The sequence below is a fragment of the Corvus hawaiiensis genome, chromosome 5 (genome assembly GCF_020740725.1).
Source record: "Corvus hawaiiensis isolate bCorHaw1 chromosome 5, bCorHaw1.pri.cur, whole genome shotgun sequence".
NCBI lineage: Eukaryota > Metazoa > Chordata > Aves > Passeriformes > Corvidae > Corvus > Corvus hawaiiensis.
Window position 1 is genome coordinate 11,414,463 of NC_063217.1, and position 27,567 is coordinate 11,442,029.

The 27,567-nt window shown below is 38.4% G+C and overlaps 1 protein-coding gene across 15 annotated transcripts in view; it reads left to right on the top strand.

Annotated features, from left to right (window-relative positions):
• ABLIM2 (actin binding LIM protein family member 2) overlaps positions 1–27,567 on the top strand; it is a 133,525-nt gene that overhangs the window by 85,053 nt on the left and 20,905 nt on the right. For 3 of the 15 annotated variants that reach the window (XM_048303546.1, XM_048303549.1, XM_048303547.1), the window contains exons 8-17: positions 698–756; positions 3,673–3,750; positions 8,402–8,548; positions 10,433–10,465; positions 13,069–13,189; positions 14,890–14,988; positions 20,336–20,437; positions 21,759–21,812; positions 25,277–25,329; positions 25,944–26,076. In XM_048303546.1, coding sequence (XP_048159503.1) covers positions 698–756; positions 3,673–3,750; positions 8,402–8,548; positions 10,433–10,465; positions 13,069–13,189; positions 14,890–14,988; positions 20,336–20,437; positions 21,759–21,812; positions 25,277–25,329; positions 25,944–26,076 — 879 coding nt within the window. The remainder of the gene's footprint in view (positions 1–697; positions 757–3,672; positions 3,751–8,401; positions 8,549–10,432; positions 10,466–13,068; positions 13,190–14,889; positions 14,989–20,335; positions 20,438–21,758; positions 21,813–25,276; positions 25,330–25,943; positions 26,077–27,567) is intronic. The other 12 variants (XM_048303548.1, XM_048303558.1, XM_048303554.1 and 9 more) reach the window with 8 other exon arrangements.

The window sequence follows — 27,567 nt, forward strand, 5'->3', positions numbered from 1 at the left end:
TGGTTCATTCTGTATCTCCTGCTTCTTCCAGGATGGATATTCCCCTGAATTTATGCAGTTCCTTGGTATTTGACTTACAAGAGACAAACATATAGGAAGTGCAAGATCAGAACAGTGAATAAGTCATAGACAGACTGGATTTTCAGCTAGGGTTACATGGCACAGTGCTATTCCATCCCACCACAGTGTGCTACTGTGTATGACTCGAGCCAGACTATTACAAGAATATGTATTATAAGAGTGCAGGAAATTCTAACTTTAGATAAAGAAAAAAATTACCATAAGAGTGAAACAGGTTGCTCAGAGATGCTGTAGGTTCTCCATCCTTGGAGATAGGCAGAGCCCAGCCAGACATCGCCCTGCCTGCTGTTATGGGACCTGCCCTGAGCAGGAGGCTGGACTGGAGGAGCTCCAGAGATCCCCATAGCACAATTCTTAGGACTCAGATTTTGATGGTGATCTCCCATATTGAAGCACATGGATCTTTCTGAAATCTTTTAAATGTTTGTGATCAGGCTTACTGGTATTCAGAGGTTGTCAGGTTGAACTTTGAAAATATCCATGCACTAGCAGGGGAAGTAGTCAATAAGCTGTCGTTTAAAACCTTGTAGGAAAATTTAATAAGATTCTTATTTTGAACTTTTTAAGGTTCTTATCATGGAAATGAATTAAGCAGAACTTTAAATTTACTTTACAGGAACATCCATTTGGCATCCAGTTTGTAGACAGGCTGCAAAGGCTGAAGAAAAAAGCAAGGTAAAAAGACTGTGTTTTTATGCAGTGTTATTTGATTGACATATTATTCTTGATCCTTTTTTTTTTTTTTGCAGCAGGCATGGAGGGAAGGGTTTGGAAATTTTTCACCACTGTAATTTTAAATTTTAAATGACGGGAATCTAGTTGGATAATGAAGTGTAATCATGTAATATAAATATTCTGCTTTTAATCAGTGATTAAAGCTATAACTTCAGGAGAATGCTGACCTAAGAGTTATATATATAAACTGAATAAGGAAAAATGTGAAAATATGAATAAGAAAAAAGAAGTTAATTTTTAACTTCTGTCTGATTATGATGTGATCAGTTCATGACCTCTTCTCTTTTCATGTGGCTCTGAACTTAAAAGATCAGAGGACTTTCACTTAGTTTTTACAAAAAAAAATCTCCTTGGAGTTTCTTTTTTATTATTTGTTTATAAAATGTTGGCAAGCCAGCCACAATTTAATTTCATCTATGGCTTTAAGTATCTCCTTAAGTTGGATGATTTGTGCACCTCTCTGTGTGCAAGGGGAAAAGGGGAGAATTCTGGCAACCTGAATAATTACAAGATGAGCAGATGAATAAGCTGTCCCTAGGACATGATCCTTCTGAAGTGGTGGGAATGAGTTACAACTATCTCACTTAATGTAGAGGCCAAGTGTGGGTTTTTCACTTCTGATGTTCTCTGGTGCTCCAAGTGGTACCCTGGGTATCCTTGTTCAAAAAAGCTCTGCTTTGGTTCAAGGCTTGGAGAACGGCACATGGGACAAGCTAGAACAGCAGACAGCAGCCGTAAAAAGATTGTTAAATCTGGTGTGTTAGAAAGTCCAACTTTGACTAAATTACAGTTTGAAAAAAAAAATTGTTTGGGCTTTACCCTAAAGTATCTTGGCTGTAGATTTTGTACCCATGTGTTTGGGAAGTGATTGCTCTAGTTTTCTTTATGACAAGCTCTGAATATCGTATAATTTTCCAAAGCCTTGAAGTTTCTCTTTTTCTTAGATTTTTCCTATTTTCTTATCTTTATGCTCATTATTGAAAAAATAAAACCAGAAGGAAGGATGCTTTTTCAAAGAGAGTAACAATGAACTTTTCAACATAACTTGTAAAGTTTGGAATGGAATCTACTGCTTGAGAAATTGGCTGTTCGACCTTGCAATTTGTTGTTTTTAAGTAATCTTCCTATATATAGATATATGAGCAGCATGTAATTAAAGTAGGTGACAAAGGCAAAAGGAGAAAGTGGCAGCATGCTCCAAAACTTTGGAGATGGAGTGGAAGGGAGAAAGAAGTTGTGAAAGAGAGTGACAGCATAAAGAAAGATGATGGGAGAGTGAGATTTTAAGCAGAAGGGAGAAAGCTGGAAAAGACAGGAGGAATCAAAGCAGCAAGAGAAAGTAAGGTTTATAAAAAGGCATACAGGGAAAAGAGGTAGGTGGAAGACAGAGAAAAATGTGTAGTACAGAGAATGAACGTACAGAGGCAATAGAGTCAGCAAAGGTGTGAGGTTTTATTGAAAAAGCTGGGAGATGATGTGCAGCAGGCATGGATGGGGATGCTAAAAGAGGTAATGGATCATGAAGAGAATAAAGAACATGTGTGAGATGTAGGATGTCTCATAACCAATTCTTTAGCCACCAGTATCCTCCAAGTCCTTCTACCTTCACCACCCAGTTTGTGGAGGTCGTATTAGAGAGTGCCCTGACCCTGGCCTTGTTTAATTTCATGAGGTTTGCATGGCCCCACTTCCCAAGCCTATCAGGATCCCTCTGGATGGCATCCCTTCCCTCCAGCATGTTGTCCCCACCACATAGCCGGGTGTCATCTGTAGGTTTGCCAAGGATGCACTCAATCCCACTGTGTCATGGATGAAGATACTAAGCATTACTGGTCCCAGTAAGGACCCTTGAAGGACACCCGTCGTTTCTGGTTTCCACGTGGGCAGTTCAAAGAGGTTACTGGACATGTGCAAGGCTCATGCTGGGAACTCCAGGAACCTGCTGATGCCAGCGAAATGCCCTGACTGTGCTCTTCCAAGGGCTGTCAGGAAAGGACTGACCCCTTGTCTGCCCTTGGAAAGACCCAGAGCTTGGAGGGCACCTCTGCAGGTCGTCTTGTCCAACCCCTCTGCTCAAGCATTGCTGCCTAGAGCCAGATGCCCATGGCCATGGGCACAGGACACAGAAATAACCTCTGAAGCTTTTTCTGGGAATCCTGAGCTTAATCCAAAACTGCCATTTGACCTTAACTGGGTTCAAAATGTTGGAATAGTGCAGTTTTCTAACGTTATTTTTCTCTTCTGCCTTGGGCATCCTGTAGGGACATCATGAAAGAGAAATATGGTTTTTACATGACATCAGTGCAATGGTGACACTTTCATGTCATTTACACAAGTTCTGGAAAACTGAAAAGTGCTTTATCTGTGCAGACAAGGTGTTTAATTAGATTGTCTGTGTTAAATGATCATCCCCCATGTCCCTTTCTGTGTCGTGTTCGCTGTGAGTGAATGGCGTGGCAGCGTGACAAGTTCCAGACTTGTAGAATGGTTTGATGGCATAACCTTGGAGTAAAAATGTTGCCACTGTATCATCTTGTAACTTGACCTGTCTCTGATAGTGCCCAAAGGCTGTTCTGGCACCCCAGAAGTGCTCTGGGTCATTTTGTTCTGAAGAACATGGAAAAGAAAGCCATGTGTAAAACTATTTTTGCATTTTTAAAAGGTTAAATTGATTGTCTGAAAGTGTTCTTTTATTTTTAACTCCATGCCTGTATGTTTTGAGCTCTCTATAATATGTCATTTTTGAGTGGTAAAGATTGAATTAAATTAAATGTCTTGTATGCTTGTTTTGAAATAACAGTTATATTATCTTTGAGTCTCCTGTATTTCCTATCTATTTCGCTTCTCCTGCTACAGGAAACAAGGATTTCTTCTGAGAGTATTATTTCTGTACCTGCTTCAAGTACATCAGGTTCCCCAAGCCGTGTGATCTATGTGAGTATTTCACAGTGAAATTTGTTCTGTGGGCTGGGGAGAACCTTCTGCTTCCTCCTACAATTTAGCACATTATATGGAAAGTTAGTGTCTCCAAACCACTGTGGTTGGTGATTCCTCTAAAATGAAATTACTTTCTCGAGTTTAAAATGTTTGAATACTGCATTTGCCATAACAGAATTCTGGCATTTTCCTCTTATTTTTTGTGGAGTATTTATAGCACTTACACTACAACTAGAGCTGGCTTATACCAAGGCATGCAGAATACCACAGTGCTTTCTGAAAAGTTAAAGTAAACAGTACAGCCCACAGGTAGATTACAAGCTTAGATTTGAACTTAACTTGTCTAAATTGAGCTCCTGAGCCTGCATCTGATGGCTTATGGAAACACTCATGAGTGTGATTGCAGGACTCTGGCCTTGCCAAATGCCTGTCCCTTGCTCAGAGGACCTTTGATGTGTTTATGGTTTAAGGAGTGCTCTGGAAAGCTCATAGAGAGAATTTGAAATAACAAGTATGCTAAAATTTTATATATATTTTTTTTTTCAAGACAGATCAAAATTGCTGCAGTGTAGTGTTCATGGCCAAATTCTCAAGGCTGCCAGCAATAGGTAAAAAATACAAGTGTGGTGTGATCCATACAAATATCTCTTGCAGGGCTTCAGCATTTCCTGGGCTTTTCTTTGTCCTGGTCAGGTATCCCTCAGGTAGGCAGGTCATCCTCATCAGTTAGAACCATATAGTGAGAAAATTGTTGGAGATGCAGTTGTCTTCCAGACAATATTATACAAATATTAACCTCTTATCTACTACACTGAGACAAGCAAAAGAGTGCTTTGGATCCACACTTGTCTTTTTTCTTCAAACAGAAGTTATTTTGAATACAATATACTGTTTATCTGAGTAAGACTAAACTTGCAGTGGAACAAGTGCCCCTTCTGTAAATGCTTTTCAGTGACTCTGAGTGCTGATGAATACCAGTGGTATATTACCAGCAAAGAAATGTCATTGTGAGGACAGTCATTGTGCTGGGAGCCTATTATCATGGCTGGGAGCATATTACCACTTTCTTTGGCCAGATGAGCTTTATTTCTTCAGGCATGCACCATCTCATTGTGTTTTCAAGCATGAGAATTCTACTAAGAGGTATATGTTTTTAGAGACACTTATCTAACTGCAGGATGGTACTGTTTTTATTGGTGTTTGTGGTAACAACTTTAAATATACTTCATGAGCTGTTAAAAGTCAAGGACAAACCTCCATTCTCCTTTTCTGGGGTTTTTTGGTTTTTGGTGGCTTTTTTTTTTTTTTTTTGGTTTTTTTTTTATTTGTTTGTTTTAAAGGCTGTCATTAAATCAGCACATAACTAATGTTTGTCACTGTAATATACAGCTGGAACTGTGAAAGAATAAAGTTGTCTAGCAAGTATGAGTCAGTTAGAAAAAAAGATTCCCCAGAGGAGTGCAAGTTTTTATTCTATCTTTCCCATCTCTCACTGCTTAATTGTCAAAACTTGATTTTGATTGGTTGATTAAATCCTATTTTGGCTTTCACAAACAGGGAAGTAAAAAGAATTAAAAACATGTTACTGACTTCTATATTATCAAAGTGGTCCTTGGCTATCTTTTTTTACATGTGTTTTCTATTACAGGAGTGTTGTGACATACAGACATGCTCAAGATTTGTCTTGTGTGCTTTTGTGGTTGGTTTTGCCAAACCTAAATTCTTGCTGCCACTGAAAGGAAGGTCCCACCCTCATGTGGCCCTGTCCCTCTCTGGCCATGTCTTCCCATCTCATCTTCATTGCTAATACTAGTGTGTACTCAGAGATACGCACTCAAATTTGAGACCAGACTGAGCTAAACAATAACCCAGGAAAAACCTCCAGACAACCAAAGAGGCAAAAAAAAGCCCCTGCTGTCTACATGACTTCTAATGCTGATGTAGAAGGCAGAACAGGGTGGGATGGTGCATGCAGGGCAGAAACTCTCAGCAGTAGCATGGATTCAGATCATTAAAACCTGTAGTAAAACTGTACCTTACCAGCTGGTGAGCTCTGTGAGGTATTTCATGGACAAAAGATTTTAGAGAAGACAGTTAAATCTTAGGAACCATGAGTTCATGGTGCTCGCACTTCCAAAGTCATGAAGTCAGAGCAATGCTAACATCATCCTGAACACCACCCCATTGCAGGGCAGGTGTGGTTCTGGGCCATGGTCATGTGGTCAGATAGGGAAAGGTGAAGGAAGCATGTTTTGACTTAAACCTGAATGTGCTTCATACAGATGGTTTATTGAAACCATAACACTTTTTCTTCATCTGCTGATAACAGACTTTGGTGTCTTCTTGCACTGAGAGGGCACAGGCCAGTGCCTTTGGAAGGTAATGGGCATCTTTCATGATCTTTAGAGATGACTTCATTATATCCAGACTGAAATTTGCCCTAGGGCTGACAACCCCTCAGAGTCCCTAATTAAAAATGAGTTGATTTCTAAATTATGACATTAAATAAGGTTTAAATAAAAATCTTGTTTTATACTTTGCTAAATTTTATTAAGAGAGAATTAGGTGCTTCAACCTAATATATCCAACTGGAAGGCTTACATTAGTTTACAAAGCTGTGTTATATGTGCTCTCATGCAAGGAATAGACATCACACTATGTTTTTATACAAATTGTATTTACAATTATATGATTGCAAAATTACATATTCCAGATGAAATAGATACTCTATACTTAGAGCATAGTTTTACCAGAATCCAAAATACCAAATTACTGAATAAATGGCTTAAAGCCTCTCAGCTGTAATTTGAGCCTTTCCGAGCAGATTTGAACTCCATTCACATAATTGAATGTAGGTGAAACCAATAAAATAAAAAAAACACCTTTGTAGACTGAATGTTTGGAGAATTGAATGTTTCAAAGGCAACTGTATCCCTAAGGTTTTTCTTCATCCAAATTTGCCCACATTTTTATATCTAAACTGAAAGGAATTACACAACTAGATAAGTTTTACTCCTGACAGTTGTGAAATCCAATGGGAAGTTGTACATCTGCATGGAGAGGTAGTGGCCAAAATGACTGTAATTCACATTTAAATATTCCCACTTCTGAACTACTTTGGATTCACTAGAATAATTCTCAAAAGCCTGGATACCTTAAGTGAGATCACAGCCTCTTTGGCCTTCCTTGTAGGTGTAATGCTGCCCAAAGTATTTCTGGAACAGATGGGATAGACAGATTCCTTACTTTTGCATTACCTGTCTCTGCATCAGAGCTCTCCACTGGCTTCTCAGTAGGGAGGGACTTATTTTCGTGAAGGGGCTGTTTCATTGCTCTTTAGCTTCTTAAAGGAGCTGCAAAGAAAGTGAGATCTGTAGATTGCTGAAGAATCACATACTGCATTAAAACACATTTTTTCATTAGTTTTGAGGATGGAAATATGTAATGGTTATGGCAGCTTGGTTCTACTTTCTTAGTCAAGAGTAATCTTCCTTCTTTTCATGTAATTTATGTTTGCACAAATTCATGCATTGTTTTAGAAAAAGGGATAACTGAAAGTTGTCAGACTAACTTCTTCCTGGATTATTAACCTGATAGAAAACTTCCCTGGAAAATCTACTGAACTTTTCTTAGCTCATACTAAGAAAAAGTAGAATCGCTGCACACATTAATCCTGGATACTTTTGTATTTTTGCATGTGGAAAGCATTATTACAGTTTTATAGCTGATCATACTGAGATTTTCAGAGCACAGCAAGATTCACTCATCATTTTGTTGCCAACGAAGAGCTTATCATTCTGCAAAACTTGAAGTGGGAATGAGACAATTATGCTGCCCATTTCTCCACTCTCAATGTGGCCAACTTGTCATCGTATCTACAGCATAGTATGTGCTGGATACAGTTTTGGTGCAATTATCTTAAGGATAATCTGTGAAAATGTAGCAACTTGATGATAAGTTACACTTTTGGAATATGTGTAATAAGAGGAGAACAGGGAACAGCACAGCCCTTCCCCTCTGTTGGTTGTGTAAGTCTCATGAGAGGATTTGAACTTTGCTTGAGTGGCATCTGTGATCTTCCACCATGGTGCAAATCCATCATCTGCTGGTTTGTGACCCGTAATTAAGGGCTGTTTAGACATAGTCAGGAAAGGAGGTGAAGCTATGGGACACGACTGAAAGGGAAAGATGAAGGAGCTGACTAATGCTTTTCAGCATCTGGAGAGTTTATGTTGGAAGTACATATATGATTATTCACTACTGCTTACAGCAGGGGAATTCTGCACTCTGAAACCACTTCAAAATTGAGTGTGTTTTGCCTGAAAAGACTACAATATCTGTCCCCTATAAACAAAAATTCTGTTTGTGCAGCCAGAAGTAAGTGGGATATAACCAGGGAATTGGAATGATGCCATGCTACTCCTGTTAGCCAAATGCCAGTGACAAGGTAGAGAGCAACAGTATATAAAAGAAAACAGCAGTAATATTTAGCATTGTGTAGTAAATACAAGAGATTTAAATGTTCACAAACACAAAAAGTGGTTTGTTATGATTATGACTTTTCTATCTACATTTATCTATCCTTGTCTGGTTGCATCCTGCTCATATTCTTTCTTATTCTCACTGCTTTCTTTCCTCCTTTTCTTAGGCAAAGCTTGGAGATGAAATTCTTGACTACAGGGACTTGGCTGCTCTTCCTAAAAATAAAGCCATCTATAACATTGACCGCCCAGATATGATCTCCTATTCTCCATATATCAGTTACTCTTCAGATGACAGGCATAGTTACGGGGAGGTACTGAAACATGGGTATTTTTTTACTATGAGTTTCAGGTTTTATTTGCGTCATTGAACACGTTGCCGAAAACTCTTAAACATGTGCATAACTTTTTTGTAAAAAATATAACTTTTATAGCTTCACTTAATTGAGTCACGTCATCCATTCATTCACAACACTTCCAAAAAAAAAAAAAAAAAAAAAACCAAAACAAAAAACTAAACCAAAAAACAACCAAACCCAAGATGTTCATTTCATTTTTTAGTTTGTGGAAATTAAAATATTGCTTTCTGTGATCATTTTTTAAAGAGATGACATATAATTAAAATGTTTTTCCATGGGAGTAGTTCTGCATGTGGTAGGAAACAGGAGCCATTGCTAATTATAATGCAAATTGAGAAGCAAAGACAAATGTCTTTCATGATTTTTTTTTTAACAAAGTGTACCATGTTATTTTGGTAACACAACAATGGTATCACTCTCCTGTGTACGGATTTTGCTCAACTGTCCCTTATTAACTTCATCCTCACGTCATGCATGCACTTCAGCCTTTTCATATGCAGGGCTAATATGATACAGTTTGTGCTAATGAAATCTAATTTAATAAACTACTAACATACTAATGACTAATACTAATTCTGGGCTTTGTGAAACATACTTGTATATAACTCCTGTCATGCAAGTTAGCTTTTCTTCTCTGAACATGCTTACCTTTCATTTGACTTTCTGATTTCTTTTTTAATTTTAGCTACATTTTTACAAATCAAACCTCTTCAATATACTAGGTATGAGTAAGATATTTACAGAATGTGGAAGTCTGCTTTGTTCTCTCTAAGTGATAACATGACTATGGATATTTTAAATATCTTGGCTATTAATTATAGCATTTATTTCTACCCATTCACTTACACCTTTTACACTTAATTAGTACCACTAAGGTCTCAGTACTGCTGTCAGGTGAAGTGCAGTGCATATGTTAGGTTTTACAGATTTTCTTCCAAGCCCTCTCTGCACAGTGCTGAACCATGTTAGCTCCATTTTAAGGTATCCAGAAAGAATTAAAATTGTATGTGGTAAAGGTTGAAATGGTATTTAGGTTTCTGATTTCACAAAATCGAAAACTGCTGCTTAACCCTGAACCTGTGGAACATAAGCACTTCTTTTCTATGTCAAAATTTGTGGGTGCTGATAATGGTTGTGGCCCTCCTCAAGTGCCTGGTGACATCCAGGCTTGGCAGTGGTGCACAGACCAAGCTGTGCACAGACCAAACATAGACTGTACTTGCAGTCCAACATGCATATTTTCCTGGTGTTCCAGAGTGATATTGCCAGGGGGGAAAAAAAAACCCCTGTCTTCCAAATTTCAGCATCCTGGCTTCATACCTGCAGCTGCAGTACTTTCAGTCGATTTGCTCAACTACGCAAACATAGTGTTTGATTTGGATAGGAAAATGAACAGCAAATTGTCAGATTACATGATGTTTAATTGAAAATTAAATAGTGCAAACTTCTGCTTTCCCTTAAAACAGTAAGTTCTAGTCCTGATTTTGGAGATCCTTCAATGCAGATTTAATTAGGGCTTGTGTGTAGTTTCAGGCAGTTGCCGTAAATGGGAGGTTCCTACTGCCCTTCTCTGTGGCACAGGACCGGCCTCACCAGACCCCAGGACTTTGTAACAGAGAAACCACTAAAAGACCGATATAAAATCATTTATATATTAGTCCTTACATACCTAATTATAAACAGATAATAAGAAAAATTGCCCTAACTTAATTGACAGGTGTTTTTCCTAACTGTATCATGTATTATACATGGAGAGTGATATTTTAAGAGTAATTCTTCTCACGAGTAACATCATGCATGAATTTGTATCACTAATTTGTTGTGTGTTGCTGTTTGCAGTCACCTCAGTTGCTCTCTCCAACACCTACTGAGGTAATCCCCAATGCCTTTGTTTTCCTATTCTGACCCATTTTGTGATGCATAAACCTGGTCATATTGATAAGCAGCAGCGTCTGAAATGTGGGGTTCGCCCCTTGCCTCTGTAGTGCATGGGGTTTATAATTTATGATTTTCAGAGTGTTACTTGTGTTCAATATGTGCTCTGCTTCTGGATTGTCATCTGTATGCATCTGTCTCCACTGTCATCCATGTTTCTGCTTTCCTAAATAAAGGTTGTATGGTGGTCACTTCTTCAAGCTCTACTAAATAAATTATGTTGGGAAATATGATTTATGTTCACATTTAAAGCTGTGAGCATCAGCTGATTTAAATTAATGCTCAGCATATCTTTCTCTTCTTATTTTCTTCTCATTTTTTTATTTCACAAATAGTTAAACTACTTATACTATTTGTGTACACCTACTTATAAATCATTTACACATACCTGAACTTCTAGGTCTGTGTATTTTGATGTGCATTAATTAAGCTAGTCTTTGTTTCAAGAAACATCATTTTGGGAGCAGTGAATGCATTTAATATATTTTCCCAGATAGTAACCCAATTACGTATCATGGGTCTGGCTAATTTCTCCATTATCCCAATTTTATGATCTGCAGAATTTTGGTAATCATGGAGAATTAAGGACTGAGAATTAACAGAGAAGTTAACCAGCAGAAATGCAATTTATTTGATAATTTACAAATAAATTAATGCTTTATTTAATATTTGGTTACATGAACTAGATTGACTGTTCCTTACAGAGACACAAGGTACACAAAGGTAAGGTCTGAAACAATATGAAAACTTGGTGTTTTGGAAGATTATAATAATTTCCTTTAAATTCAGTTACCAAACTGCCAATATTAGGTTCCAAAAGTGATACTGATGTGGAGGTTGGGACTGCCATGACTTGTGTATACTCCCATGTTACCCAGTTTCTTTGTGCTTGCTGTCTCTCTTTAAGGAGTCTGTGATCAAGTGCTCGGGCATCATCATCTGGAAACTTGTCACTGGTTTTGTTGCAGGGATTTTTATTAGAGGAAAGTTCCACTGTATCATAGAATTGGACACATCACAGACCACTAGCTAACACTCATCTGATATTTAAATATCATCACAAGGCTTTGTAAAGCCATTGCAATACTGCTTGTAATTGTCTCCGCAAAGGTTAGAGTGGGTATTACACAACATAGGTACTTCAGGAGGGAAACATCTCGAGCTGAACGTAGAGGAGTTGGTGGCAAGATGCCTACAGAACACTGCACGCTTGGGAAGGCATCAGTTGTTCTTTGCTTTTTGTATAATTACTTATGAACTGGATATTAAAGCAATAATGCTGCTGGCCACTATACTAAACTGATTTTCCACTTTTGGAAATGCAGCTGGTGGGTCTGAGGTGACATTGAAGGGATGGAGTATACCTTGACCCTAGGAAAAAATCTGGTGGTGTCAGAATATTGTACATCTCTGTAGAGTCAAGTATAGTCCCAGAGAAGGCAAATTCACGTAAAGATGAATGTATGGACATAATTAAGTTGTTCTGATAGGAATCTGGGAGAAGATGGTGGGACTAAGTAGCATCTACTGAGTGTATATAAGATGAATGATCCAGTGGGAATTACACAGATGCCTAAAGGCATCCCCATATTCATGATAAGTGACTGACACTTGCTATGATATAGCCTATTTTCCTTCTTTTCTACTGGAATAGGAGAGGGGAAGGATTTTTTGGAGTATGACTTTCCCTAATGGAGCATTTGCAGGTTACATTGATTTGTTCTCATTTGGAGTTAACTCAAGCCAATTCTCATTTGTCTTAAAAAGAAGGAAATTTGAATTTGCTTTTATAGCTCATTTACACAAAGTCATTTCTACGTCTATTCCACTCAGTAGTGCTTTTACTGTTAAGAAGACCCTACTTGCAAATTGCAGTTGCAGGTTAACTAGCTGTACAAAATCAGAGGCTTGGAGTGTGGGCACATGGTTTTAACTGGTTGAAGCCAAGCGTTTAGTGGGAATTGGATTGTGTGACTGGCTCTGCACAATGCTGCAGTATTAATGCTAATGCTACACGAGTGTTTATATTGGATTCTTAGAGTAATGACCATATTACAGTATGGTACACCGGGCAGTTTATACACAGTCAGTTTCATGATGTAGTGAAACCAGCAAACGCTGATTTTTGTGTTGTCTGTAACCATTATGCATCCATTCATATGGGTACAAAGTGACCATAATGCTGTCATGCTAACCTGAGCTCATCTTCCACCTGCTTTTATTTGTTCAGGGAATTACACTGTCCTGAAACAACACTTTTACACTGTTGTGTTCTTTTCAAATTATATTGTAATTTTAAATTTATGTCTGTGCTGACTTTCCTGGCAACATAACCATTCTCTGGTACTTGGCAGAGCAGTTTCAGTCACACTACTGGTGGAGGTGCTGAAAACCACCTCATTTCATTAGGATTGCATGGAATCTTAGGACAGCATCGACTCCCACCTGCACAGCACAGAAACACACAAGATGGCATATTCTGCCTGTTTCTGCAGTTATTTCTCTTCCCTAATGACATGTATTTCCTCTCTTCCTCTAAGGGTGACCAAGATGACAGATCTTTCAAGCAGTACAGGACATCAAGTCCCAGCTCTGCTGGCTCCCTGGGCTATGGTCGGTACACCCCCACTTCCCATTCTCCTCAGCATTACAGCAGACCAGGTAATTGAAAAGCAGCCTTACTTATTCTCTAGATTTTTCCATTACTTTGTGTTATGTTGTAAGTAGAATTGACTCCAGTAGACAGGGATTTAAGGTGGAATAGCAGTTTATAGCAGTGATTTATTTACAGTGAACAAAGAGTCCCATGGGGAGAAAGGAAGCAAGTGCTTCAGGAACATGCATCCAAGAAAACAAAAATAGGCATTTAAGAAAAATTGATCTTAGGTAGACACAAGATAGAAGAGTTTAAAGAACTTTATCCTGGTCTCATCCTGCCTGAAGATACATACTCAATCCACAGCTCTTTCAAGGTGTGGCACAGTATCAGTGAATATGCACAAAACCAAGAGGGTCATCAAGTGACTTTGTGTAGATTCTTGTACACAGGGTCATGGTTCATGTCCCCTGTCCACAGTGCAAGAGCTGGAGGAATGACTTGTTCTGATGCCTGGATTTTGAAGGCCAAGTTGCTTTAGTCGAGAAGTTTACAATGTATTTTTGTGGCTTTGGGCTGTAGTAGCAGCTGTGTTGGTGCTCTTGTCACACCAACAGGAGGGATCATCTCCTTTTCATCTTTGCATGGGAAAGCCTTACAAAACCCCATTCATATTTGGGTTTTGTACAGAGTTTTATCCTTGGGAATAATCAGTGAAATTGCTCAAAATTAATTGTATTTTTTCTCCATCATTCAGGTGAAGAACACAGAGTATTTTTATTACTTTTTCGTTGTCTTTTAATTTCATTGGGGATACATTATAATTCTAAACTAGTTTTGAAATCTGTGAATTTTTAATCTTTCCAGGGGAAATGAAGATTTTATGGGTAACAGGAACAATTTTTACAGGAATTGAATATTTATACTACATAAAGTCTTTGTCAAAGTGGAAATGAGATGGAGCATAAAAAAATCTATTAGAGACATTAATCTCTGCTGAAGGTCTGGTAGCTGTCATGCCTAATCTTAGCAGCACATTGTTAAAGCAAGGAGGAAAGACAAAAAGGAATTCCAAATAAACTCTAATGCTTTAAAATTTAGAGGATAATCTTCATAATCACCATTTTTAATAACTGCCACTAGTCTTCCAAACTGTGTTATCAGGACATTATTGCAGCAAAGCAAAGATGACTTGAGAATATATTTCAAGGTACTTAATCACATGTCTAACTTTCAGAGCTCAAATAACTTCAGAATGTTTCTTCAAATACTTAAATTAGCCATGCACTGGAGTGCCCTGGTGCATGGTGAACTAAATCCTACCGGTGTGCACCGCCGACAGTGAGAACTGGACCCACTCAGGGCACAGTTCTCTGCAGAGACAAGGCTCTTCCCATTTCATTTCATTAGATCCATTATGAGCATTTATCATTCCCTCTTGCAGCTTTTTAATATGCAGGTTTTCCCCTGGGTGCAGCCATGCTTTTTGTGGTGCCTTTTCTGGAATATTTTCTGATGCGTTACAGCATTTTGGGTGATGCCCTTTCTGTCTGCGGAAAGCCCCTGTCCCTTGGCTGACCCCAAAGTATGGCCACTGTCATGTTTTTAGCAATAACCAGAGAAAGATGGAGTTTTAAATATAAGCTATATGTTTTCTAAGCATCAGGAGGAAAATGTTCCTGAAAAAAAAGGATGGCATTGTAATTTGTGGCTTTCAGTAAGTGAACTAAATAGTTTATTTTCACTTACTCTCTGTTGCCCCCAGCTGGTACTCACAGTCTTGGTACCAGTAGCTGCATCTCCCTGCCCCAACACCCAAGCCTTACATCTACATTCAGACATCATTACATCCCTTTCTTCAAAGGTAAGGTCCAGGAATGCAAAACCGTGCTGTGATAATGTAGATTTATTCAGCTGTGTTTCACTTTTATGTCTGTGCAAGCATGGCTTCCACCTGGATAAAATTTGTCTTAATTTTGTGCAAGTGCTTCCTTGATGTACTGTGTAAGTTTTACAAACTGAGTGGGTATGGGGTGTTTTATTTTTGCTTTTTTTCAGTGAGTGTAAAGTGTCTTTCAAAGGGTAGATGGAAAGAATTAGCTTTTCTAATGAAACTGAGGAAGGGAATTATTTAAAAGTCTTTTTGTTTTAAAATACCCTAAATAGTGATGGTAAATAGTATAATAAGCTTATACATTTGATACAACATAGGATGATCAGTTATCTAACCTTCCAACCTACATTTAGATGTTCTTCATATTATTTGTAGCATTGCAAAAAGTTATGACAGCTGGTTACATCAGTGCAGTTGCACTGTCAGTTAAGCTGTGCCATAGCTTAAAAAACATAGTGACTGAATCTGTTCTCCTTGCCATTAGTTTTTTTGCAGTGGATATTAACTTCTGATGACCTCCATGCTGGATGTGAGACAGCACTAAGGAATGCCAGGAGCCTTTGAGTCAAAGGTTTTTTTTTAGCTAGTTGGTTAAATGTCCAAGAGAGAAGACATTCAGCTACCGCATTTGTCTTCCCCTGAGTCTCTCTTCTATAGTAACAATATGAACTGTGAGCAGACATGAATGGCAAACACTTTCAATGCCTGTTCCTGGACTCTCATGTACTCTTTGATTTAATTAAGTAAAACTGTTGTTCTTGAGGTTGTAACCAGTAAAGAAAAGGGAATGACCCTCTGCAGGAGCCAGACTTGCACATGCAAGTGAATAGCAGGTACTCGTTGCCTTTGGAATAATAATTAATGCATCTTCATTGGGCCCTGATGCTGCCCAAAGGCAGCTGAATTTCACTGGGATAAACAGGAACAGAATCAGGCTCGAGACATCCAAATATGATCCTTGAGATTAAACTTAGGGGGAAAAAGCTGATGAGATTAAACTGTTTGTTGCCGTTTCAGAGTCTACCTGCAAAGCTCCTTTCCACAACCAGAAGCAGTCAGCCTCCCACACGTTTCTTGAATGACTGGCACAATCCCTGGTATTCTGGGGCACTGCTTGAACTGTTTTTTTATCTGTCCTCTAATTTTGGATGGTATTGTCCAACCTGATGTACTGAGTAAGAGAAACTTCTTCGGTGTGCTGTAGCACACGATTTCACTGTATGGAAAGCTCTTTCTCAAAGTCCCGCTGGCAGTTGCTTGGCAGCACTCCTGTGCAAATGAGTTTCTGCTCAGTGCTACCCGCTGTTTCTCAGAGCAGCACCAATTATTAAGTGCTCCTGTTTGGATGAAGGAATCATCAAGTGGTAGGTTCTTGTGCCCAAATAATTATTAGTAATGTGATCGAAATAATAATAGTTTGCAATTCTGCAGCACTTTTTTATTAAGGAGCTAAAATATTTTGCAGGCTGTACCTTACAGTGCCTCACAGTGTTCCTGTGAGGCAGGTGATCCTGTCTATAATTTTCCTAAGTAGGTAGTCCTGAGCCCTGCCAAGGTTGAATAGATTATTCACTGGTTTTCACTGAGTTAATGTCTCTGTCCAGAATGAGTCAGAAGATTTGCCTCATCCTCCTCAAGGTCTCTGAATTCTGAGTTCTAGAATGTGGTTTTTTCCTTATCTGGAAGTGCCTTTTGATGGTGTAGATATGCTCTTTTTTTCTCTTCAAAGTGGTTAGTGTGGGAAGAGTAGGATTGTAACAATAGTTGTTTTGTGTCCGGATCAACCTTAATGTTGCCACTTCAGTTTTAAGAAAGTGAAATAATGCTTATTTAAAAAAAAAAAATAAAATCCAAAAATAATACTCTGCTTTATTATACTAGAAGTAATCTTTGTAAAACCAGCACTCCACATATGTCATAATTTCTTTAAGCTTCCAGTAGACAGATACATCACTAGCCTAGGGAAAATAAGACAAGCAAAATCTTCCTTTTGATTTCACTGAGGTTGAATCATATTCTTCCTGAGAATGACAGAGTTCATCATTTTTTCCAGTGACGAATATGATTACTAAGTTCCTGTTCTGTCAGTGTACTGCAGTCTAGCTCCCATGAAGTGTAATAGGATGACCTGTTATTTATCATGAAGAGAAATGATTTGGTTGTGCTCTTTTAAGGATTTTTGTCTTCAGAATAAGTCCTGTGAGAACCTCACTTCAAGAAAGTTTCTCAGTTCATGCTCTTGCAAGTCATAGGTGTGATACTTGAAGTACCTATGCTTGGTGTAGCAGTTCTTCTTGAAGTGATGGAGTCTTTGAGTGTGCTGAAAAAAATGTTTGCTTAAAACATGATGGAAATTATCTTGCCTTTCTAGTGCAGGAGCACAGCTTCCAAAGATATTTTTCTTTGGCTTTGAAAACTTGAAAAGAATTAGTCATCAAGCTTCAAAAAACTTTTTCTAGTTTAGTGCACCATGGGCAGAGATATTAAAGGGTCCAGTTTTGTGAGTAGGCTTGGACAGTTCCCTCATTAGACCAGTGACATCTGTTTGTTCTTCAGTCCTGAACTTAGACAGCTCTTACTGTAGCTTGTTATCAACTTTCCCATCCTCACAGCTAAGATAAAAGCTGACTAAGAAGGAGATATAAGCAATATTGTACTTTTCCTGACAGTCCCTTAAAAAGGGAGCATGGTCTGAGCCCTGGTCAGTTGGCTCTACACACACAGGGTTAAAAGTACAGCCTGCCCTGTCAGCAGCCAGAAGGCACAAGGAAGTTTTTGTGGTTTACACTCAAGTTCAAAGTAAGCCTTCCCAGATTCTTTCCAAGTTAAACAACATCCAGGGAAGAGTTCAGGATTCTGGGTTTTTGCTCGTCACTGATCAGTAGAGAAGATCACAGCCTGTGGCTGCTTGTGGCAGAAGGCAAGCCCAAAAGTTTGAAAAACTGCTCTCTCTGGTAGTTATTTTTTCTCTGAGAACTTACTTGAAGTTCTTCTTCAGTCTATACTAGGCAAACCTTGAAAGAGATAATGTATTGGCAAAGTCTCATTTTAGAGATTTAAACTATAGCCTAGGCTAAGCAGCTGTCTGTAGTTCCTACACATTAACTTCCTTTACATGGATCTTCAATTTGCTTTATTATTGAACATTTACTGTTGTATTCAAAATGTGAAATACAACTACTCATGTTTGTCCAAATCAGTGGCAGAATTAAAGTTCAAATGTGTATCAGTTTGTATGAGTGGGGTGCAAGAAGAACCTTTTCCGTCATTTCATCCTTAGTTCTTCCATTTTGAGTAAATTAGAGGTTATGGCTTTGCAAACTGCTCCACACAGATGATCCTTGCACTGAGCAATTTTTAGATTCCCTGTCCCCCGGTACTTGCACTTATATCTTGTGTTCCTTAATTAATGCTTCCTCCTGATTCCCTGCTGACACTCTGCCCTATCACTGAAGAATGACTTTCTGTGCGTGTATGATACCAACACCTTGAGTCACTGCTCAGTGAAGTGATTACTCATGCAGATCATATATGAATAGACATTTTATTAATATGCTAATTTTTAAGTAAATGAGGAATTAATACACTGTGGAAATTGCTTTCTGTTTAAATTAGAAAACTCCAATAACAGTATCTTATTTGAATGAAGGACATCACAATATTTTTAAGAATTTTGGAGGTATAAGGGACGTTGAGGTTTCTTCCATTTAATAGGGATGGGCATGAATTTGGGGCAAGCAGCAAAGAAAGAGGGAATTCATAAATGTGGAGTGAAAACCTATCACCATTTTTTGTCTTCCAAGAGCAAAGTGGGAATCCAGAAACTGAATAGCTGTCTGGTTTCTTGTCTGAGGACTGCTTGCCTGCAAGCTCATGGTGAAACACTGGATTCTTAGTGATTCCATAATTTTTCCTTTACATTTTGGAAGGACCATGGGCTATCAGCACCTGTAGTTGGGATTTCAGTTTCTCAGTATCCAAGATTACACTTTTTCAACAAGAAATCACTGTTGTGTCACAGCTGAATAGCTTTTGAGTTTTAATTTTTTGTCTACTGTGAACGCTACAGACACAGAATTTAGGATGGATTAGTTAGTATATTGTTATGAGATAAAACAGCACGCTCTTCTGACCTCATCTGTCCTGTCTCTGCTCCTGCTGAGCTCGGTGGCACTGTCCCCTTGACCTCAGTGGTGCATGGCAAGGCTGGCTTTGGTGTCAGATGGCCATGCACCCACTGCTTGTCAGCAGAGACCACCTCCATGGGCATGGCCTCGACAGCTCTGGTAGCCCAGTAGCTCTGTGGTTATAAAATGTCCCTTTCATGAAGGCAGAGCTCAGTTGCAGATCTAATGCCCTGAGCTGCTGCACTTTCCTTACCCCAGAGAAAATTGCTACAACTTCATCATTACTAGCCATTAAATCTGTGCTTCATCCACACTAAAAGAGTAACAGCAAATTAACAATCATTTGATGTAAGAATAAATGTCATGTTTGCTTCAAGTTGCTTAACAGTGCTGTGAACTAAAAGGATTTTACAAGTCCCAAAAAAGTAGAGCTTTACTTTTTTGTTTGCCAAGCAGCACTATAATGCCATAGAGTGTGCTTCAGGGAAATAAACCAAGAGGAGATGAATGGCACCTAATAAGCATTTGACAAAACAAGTGGAGAAATGAATATGGAAAAATCCTATTTATATCTTGAAATTTGGTGAAGTGACTATGGCATTATAGATTCATGACTTGATAATCCAACCTTGTTTGCATAAAAATGCTGTGGTATGTTACCTGTGGGAAAAGTTTGCTATTGAAAGCCAAAATTCAACATTTCTTTTTGTCACTCATATATGCAGGATTATTTGATTTAACCGTAACGTTTATATTTTGGTCTAGTCCTGCTTTGAGATAATTTAAACATTACTTAATTATTTACTACTGGTTTCAGAGACAGGCTACGAGCCATAGCATTAAACTTTTAAAACACGGGATCAGTAGATTATTCAGTTAAGGCTATGCAAAACACATTGCAAGATTCTGGATGTTCTTACCCTTTGATTTTCTTTTTTAAAGTGTCATTAAAAGAGAAGTTTTCATTTCAAAGTAGGGCATCTTAATCTGATATTTATCAGATAGTAATTTTTGATGAGGTGTTTGGAGTCTGAGCCAATGTACTATGCTGAAAAATAATGGGTTTTACAAAAACATATATTTAAAACTGTTGGATTAACAAGTCATTCTGAACAAGCTTTTATGCTTGAAATACTCTACTTTGCTTTCCATTTTTCTTTTATCTGCTTTCTTTGCTCTTCCCCTTGGAGGCAGTGAAAGTGGTCGGAGCACTCCAAGCTTATCCATGTACTCTGACAGCAAATCTTCACCTTCTGTCTATCAGCAGGCTCCTAGGCATTTCCATATTCCAGGTAGGCATTAACTGCTTAGCTTTTGATCTTCAATATCTGGCACCTGTTTATCCTCTTATGAATGTAATTTTTTTTTTCCTTTTGGCATTGATTTGTGAATTTCAAAGTGCAGAACAAGAAAATGTCTAGTAAGTGAATAACTGTTGTTAAACTTCATCTCAAAAATAAAAGAGAGCTGTGTGCTCATGTACCTATATTTTTTAAAAAAACTACTTTACAGGAGGCACAGAATAAAAAATGTTACCAAGAGTACAAAGTTACAGCAGTGCTGGTTTAGTGGCTGAACTTGATGATCTTAGAGGTTTTTTCAGCCTTAATGATTCTAAGATCCTATGGTCGATATTGCCATAACTGCATGGATGTATTGAATTTGTGTGCAGGAGGAATGACTGAAGGGGTTTTTGTTGTTTTAGTTATTTTTCCTTATCAGTCTATTATCTGAATTTAAGTAATATTAACATAAATTTTAAAAGAAGCTGGAAGACTTGAGAACTGAAGGAGGCTCGCTGTGCCTGTCTCTGCATATGTACTCCACTGTTTTCAAGTTCAGCCAACAAGCACATTAAACTTGCATCCACACCATTTAGCTTTTTGACTGCTAAACACATCTACCTCCTCACTGTAATAGTTTGTTTATTCATGTTTAGCTTCTGTGGTTTATGTTTCTGTAAACAGACCACAATTAGGAATTGTATCTGCTCAGGTCCATAGTACTGAGTAAATCTGATGTCTGTACAGTGTGATATGGGAACCCTAGACAGTGGCTCTGAGGGCTCCCAGAAAATTCCTGGAAGGCCAAGTTAGCCATACAATTCAAAATTAAGACAAATTATTGGATTTCCTAAATAGTAGTTTGTATTTCCAGTATAAACATTTACATGTGAGCATATAGACTTTATTTGTAATTAATGGAGAAAATCCTTTTCCAAGTGTGACAGTTGTAGTAGTCTGTTGTACTTATATATGAATTTTAAATAGTGGCAAGTGTAGCCAGTTTCTTTTTGCTGTCTATGAAGTATATAGTGGTAGTGCAGATGAAGCCACCTACATATCACCAAATGGATGCCATTCAAGTTGTCTTAAAGTATTTTGAGGGACTTAGGGGGGATTATGTTGCATAGGTAGGTGTAAATGTTTTCAGAATATGATGGATAAAGTTTTGTTCTCTTTTAATAACCAGTAAATGGCAAACCAGTGAATGAATGCATAGTCTTTGCTGAAGTTTTTGCATTGTTATTGTTGCCGAGAGGAGGCAAGAACAGCATGGTCTCAACTGCTTGCTTACTCTTTCATTCTTTCCTTTCTCTTTCCTCTTCCTCAGACACTGGCGTAAAAGATAACATCTATAGGAAACCTCCTATCTACAAACAGCATGGTACAGTCTACTTTTCTCTGTGGCACTTTTATCTACGTGTCTTTGCAAAAAAATGTATCTTGACCCCCAAATTCCTTTGCTGTAGTCTTTGCATTTCTTATGTCCCTATAATCTCAAACAGAAAAGGAGAAAAAGTAACATGAAAATTAAATAGCATTTTGTATAACATGATGTCCAAGGATACAGTAAGTTCTCCAAAACTGGGATAATGGTATTTTAATTTGTTTTGATAATTCAGAGCTGATAATAAGCACCACACAAACCGCTGTGCTATGCACTCACTGCTGTGCCACGCCCACTTGCCCTCTCCTGCCCCTCTTTGCCTGCTCCTTGTATAAATCACTAGAGGCAAGTTCTCAGAAAAAAAAAAAAGCCGACAGCAGAAAAAGTTGAATATTGCAGTGGTGTTTGGAAAGATAGTGAACAAATGCAGAGTAACACTCATCTATGTAAGCCAGCATAGCTTCACTCATGAGCTTCACTGATGAGAGGATTCTGATATCCTGTATCCTGACTGTGTCATTTAATGTTATAGACACTTTTGGTTTGCAAAGAGGATTCTAAGCAGCAGCTATATTTTTGCAGGCTGGGCATTTTTGTATCAGTTTGCTGTCTGTCGAAGTCTGGATTATGTCAGTTTTGCACTGCTGTATGGAGTTGTCCTCATAATCACTGGAGCAAGCAGAGAATTAAAGTAGTGAGTCAGCAATCTCAATAGGTTTACAAGAATATATGTTTTAAACTTTCTTTTCTAGATAATAGATGTTCTGAAAGATTGTGTTGGCTATACATGCTTTTTTTTTTTTTTCTCCTACCAGAGGGCAAAACATAATTTACTCTAACTAAAAATATGTAAACCCCAAAACCATAAAATCCGGAAACAACAACAAAAATCAATAAACTTTCCTTCCAATAAAAGGAGTATAAAGTAAAATCAAATTTAAATAAATTTACCTTTTGTTCTGGAAGGAATCCCGCCTAAAGCATGAACACATGAGCAGCTGATGATTCAGCCCCTCAAGCTAATGGGACACTGAACTAATTCGTGCTGAAAAGGAGCCAGAGAACATTCCTTTGTTTAAGAGACCAAGTTTGAACAAACAAGCACAAAAATGTTCTTTAAAACAAGAACTGCAAGAAGCTCTTCCAAAACATTTGGCTTTAAAAAGTTTTAGTTACATCAGCACCCAACAGATTTGCTGTAGCTACAGCTTCTGTGTTTGTTTTATAAACAACCAACTTCAGAATGAAATAAAGGTGGTGGAAGAATGAGACATGCAAGAGATCAGATTCAGAGCTGGGTTTGCAAAGTGAATAGTATAGGAGCCTGCATGGTTGTGTGTGTATTATGTGTGTGTTTGTGTTTTAGAAATATTTGAACATCATTCAAAGTTACTGAAAAAGTTTTCAACTCACATTGGGATTCATGGCAGAACTGGGTATCCCTTGTATCAGTGAAGCTAATGCTCAGTACTGATGAAATTCAGAGCACTTGGATTTATTTGTGTTCCACAAAGCCTTCTTGGGAACTTGTGAGGGGCTGGCCTTCATAGCCCCCACTGATTTTGGTTATAAATCCTCTGCATCTCTTTGAGATCAGATGCTCTCAAGATCTTGTGGAACCTTTGAAATTTCTGAATAGAAATCTTGAATTAAGCATGGGGGCTTTTTCTTTGAAAACATCAGTGTCTTGAAACAAAAATAAAATTTCCAAAAATGCATCAGATTCTCTATGTGGATTTCTGATTTAATGAGAGCAAGATCCGTACACATACCCTGGAATATCTTGTTGACTCGTGATTTAGGGTGTGCTCCCAGAATATCTGTGAGCCAGGTTTAGGTCCTTCTTGCAATGTAGGGTCTTTATTCCTTATCTGTCATATATGAATATTCCTTCCTATTTATTCCTCAGAGAAGCAGCTTGCCATCTTGAGAAAGTACCCTTGTCAGGATGCTATTAGATAACTGTGAAAACCTTGTGTTTTTTCATAATGCTGTTTATATTTTCTGACCCAGCTTTTTTTTTTTTTTTTTCCCCCACACTAAATTGAGGGGGGGGGGATCAAACCCTTTACAGTTACAGATTTTCACCTCTAACCCACAGATATTTTCCTTATGGCAAGTTTTCATTTTTTAAGCACCACCTCCTCAGCAAAACCAGTTAAGGTCTGGATGTGAGCTGTGTGGTGGCACCAGAAATTGCAACAGAATAGCACTGAAATGCTTTTGGTGGTGGCCTTTTGCCTGTGTTGTTTAGATGCAGGGCAGATCCTCTGCAGACATGAAGGCTGGGGTACTGGAGAGGGCAGAGTTTTCCCAACTTGTTGGGAGTGTTGCAGCACTTTTAATGGTGCAATTTTATCTCCTCTCCATCTCTGTCTCTAACAATCTCATCTGAGCCTTAGCTTTTGTATAATCATACTCTTTCTGTTTTTAATAAGTATGTTTTCTGTCTATATTGCATTGCACAGGGCTATTTTTCTCAGGCACTGCAGACAACCCCCTTGTTACACTCACTTCTCATGGGCTTAAAGTTGTGCTACATCCTTACATTATTCCAGTTTTGCACCATTAAAACTTCCCCCAAACTACTCAGAGTGATACAAAGGCAATTAGGGCTCAAGTTTTAAGAACTTACCTGAAATTATGTGAAATCTGGCACAAAACTTTTTATAAGATTTTCAACTGTAACTCAATATCTGGAACAATGCTCTGGGACATAAAAGACAAGGAAAAACACATCTGAGGGTTGAGAACTATCTAATGAAGAGCTTTGAGGTTTTCAGTTTTCTTCTCAGTAAGTTGGAAAGTTACAAGAAAGTAACCCAATATCAGGATTTTTTTTTTGGAAAACACTATTTAAAAGGACAATATGGGCAGAAGAGTCATAAAAATTGGTTGGTCAAGAATATTGCATTTCAGAGTCTGACACAGTCTCTCTTGTATATTTCATAAAGGGGTAATGCCAAGTTTGTTCATAATTTTCTTTACCATGATTGTCTACCCTCTTTGGGAGCCCAGCAGATCCAGGTGTGCTGACCACAAAATATCTGCATGACTGGTTGTACTTCCATGGTCATTGTAACACAGAAGGAGGAAATGGCTTCCCTGTGTCCAGTGACCATAGAAATTTGTCCCTGAGTTATGATGTACAATTTTTTTTTCCCACCAGTCATTCCCCAAAAGCAGTTTCTTCCTAAAAAGACAGGTTCTGAATCCAGCAGGAATAGATTCTCTAAATTCACTGTATACATGAAGGATGAGTATTACTGTAATAATTTCAAGATTATTTTAATTAATTCTGTGAAACCATAGCTCTACACATCAAATTTTCTGTCAAATTCTATTTTTTAATTGATTTTCTCCCCCTCTTAAAAATATTTGGAACATAACTACAGTCAAAACAGAAGATAAAAAAAAATATGCATTCAGTTCAAATTTTTAAAATTACCTTAATCTTACAGCAGCAAGAAGATCAGAAGGGGAGGATGGAAGCTTGGATCAGGACAGTAAGAAGGTAATGATCAGAAAGACCAAAAGGAGGTATTGAGCTTTCTTGAAGCAACCAGTTTTTAAAACACATTCATATATAAAGGTATTCTTTCAAATAGTTGAACTAATTGTTACTACTTTTAGGTTTTTCAAAAAGACATAGAAAAGCTTAATCTCTCACCCAAAGGGTTTAGAATGTACATTCTACAGTAAGGAGAAGTAGGGAGATTGAGATTAAGAGCAGTAAACTCATGCATTTTCACGTGGTCTCAATATCTACATTGGAGATTCAGCTGATCCTGCAGCCTTTTACTTAGGGTGCATATAAACGTAGAAGAAAAATGTCAAGAGCAGATTAATTATAAGAAAATGACATAGTGCATCTTCTAAAGTGGGGCATAGTGGGCAGCTTCATGAACAGAGAAACTGTCCTCAGCTCAGCTAAAAATTAAAAGTTTCTGGTAGCTGTGATGTCTAAGTCATCATATAGTCAGCTTTTATAATTTGATAAAGGATGGTACAAGCTGCAGCGAGCATACACAGACGAGCAGTTCCCAAGGTGTCTGGGACAGCTGAGGTAGGAGAACTGCCTTCAGGTGTTAAATCCTGTATCTTGTAACAGGTTTTTCCTCTCTGCAGCTGAAGACCAGTTGGCTTATTCTGAAAGGGGACATGGACACCAGAACCAATTCCCCGGATTCGGACACGCGGTCGCTGTCCCTTACTGCCGGAAGCGACAGGGCACAGGAGGGCACGACCGCCGGCTACTCCCGTGAGTGCTGCACCCACCCCCGGCACTGCTGGGCACCACGCTGGCAAAGGAAGGTGGCCCTGCTGCAGCCCCACCCACACAGCTCTCTGGCTGCTTTTGTGCTTCATCTCTGCCATAATTACACCTATTTGTCAGTTTGTTCTGCTGTGGCTTGTAAGCGTTCAGTGCCTCCAGACTTTGATGATGAAACTATTTATGGTTTCTTATTAGTGAAAGAAGCAGCATTTCCTGTGTAAGTGAACTGTTGTCTCTTTGGAGAGCAGAGGTTCCTTACCACCAAAACCCACCCCCCTGATAAAAGTGCCCATTTATTTTATGATATCTATTTTCAGTAGACAGGATGGCAGTATCAGGCAGATTTTTCATTCTGTCATCCTTGACACAAACCGTGTAGTTTGAGTATCAGTGGAGCCATTTCTTCGTTACCATGATAAGCATAAAGAATACATCACTGCAGAGATTAATTTAGGTTGTTTTTTTTTTTTTATCACTCACAGTTATAAGGTCACAGAAATATTCCAGGTGGGAAAGGGAGAATTTTGTAACTGAATACTGGTCTGGGGACCATATGTCTGTGCTAGTGGTCAGTACCAAAAGCATGTTCTACACATTTCTTACTCCACAGTTCAGCAAGTCAGAAGCATCAGAATTGGGTCTGAATTTTACTTTTAGATTACGTAAATGACAAAAAGTAAATTTAATGAATTTTAAGAGATAACTGGGACATTCCTCTCCCTGCCTCCTGTACTTTACACCATGCAGCAGTAGCAGGTCATCTGGGGTAAACAAGTTGGGGAAGCAGTTTTCTAAAAGAATGCATCCAATGTGAAGCATGTCTGGCAGCAGGACTAGGATGTCAGTCTTGTGGGGATTTTGGTAATGTGATAGTTGGCTCCATCAACTTATATTAAGGAAATTATGGCTTAGCTACGCAAGGAAGGGGGAAAACAGATGCTACAAAGTCGGTCACAAGGCTGTAACAAGATAAAGAAGAAAACTTATTTTAGATCATCGGTCTCACTGGTCTAGCTTGAAGGGATGTGATAACTTAATCCTCACCAGAGATCACAAACATGTGCACAAGGTGTTTTGCAGGATTCCCTGTGTAGGGAAAATCAAATCTGACGACCTCACACACTTAACATCTGAAAATCATTTTCCAGGAACAAACACTTAAACCTTTCATTGTCGCACACACATTGGGTACGTCTGGAAGCTTTGTGGAGTAGATCTGATGCTCTTCTACGCATGTTTTGAGAGAATAGTCCATAAGTCCAGATTTTAAGCAGGGAGAGGTACATAGAACACCAAGAACTGTGTTATACAGGAACACCATATGGTGTTCATTTTTTCCCTGGGAATGTTTCTATACCTGTCACTCTTCTATACTAGCATTTCTTTCATATTTTTGATTATCTTGGGAATGTGGAGCTGTTAAAACTAGAAATCCAATAGATAATTCACACCTCTATGTCAGGGTCATTATCACCT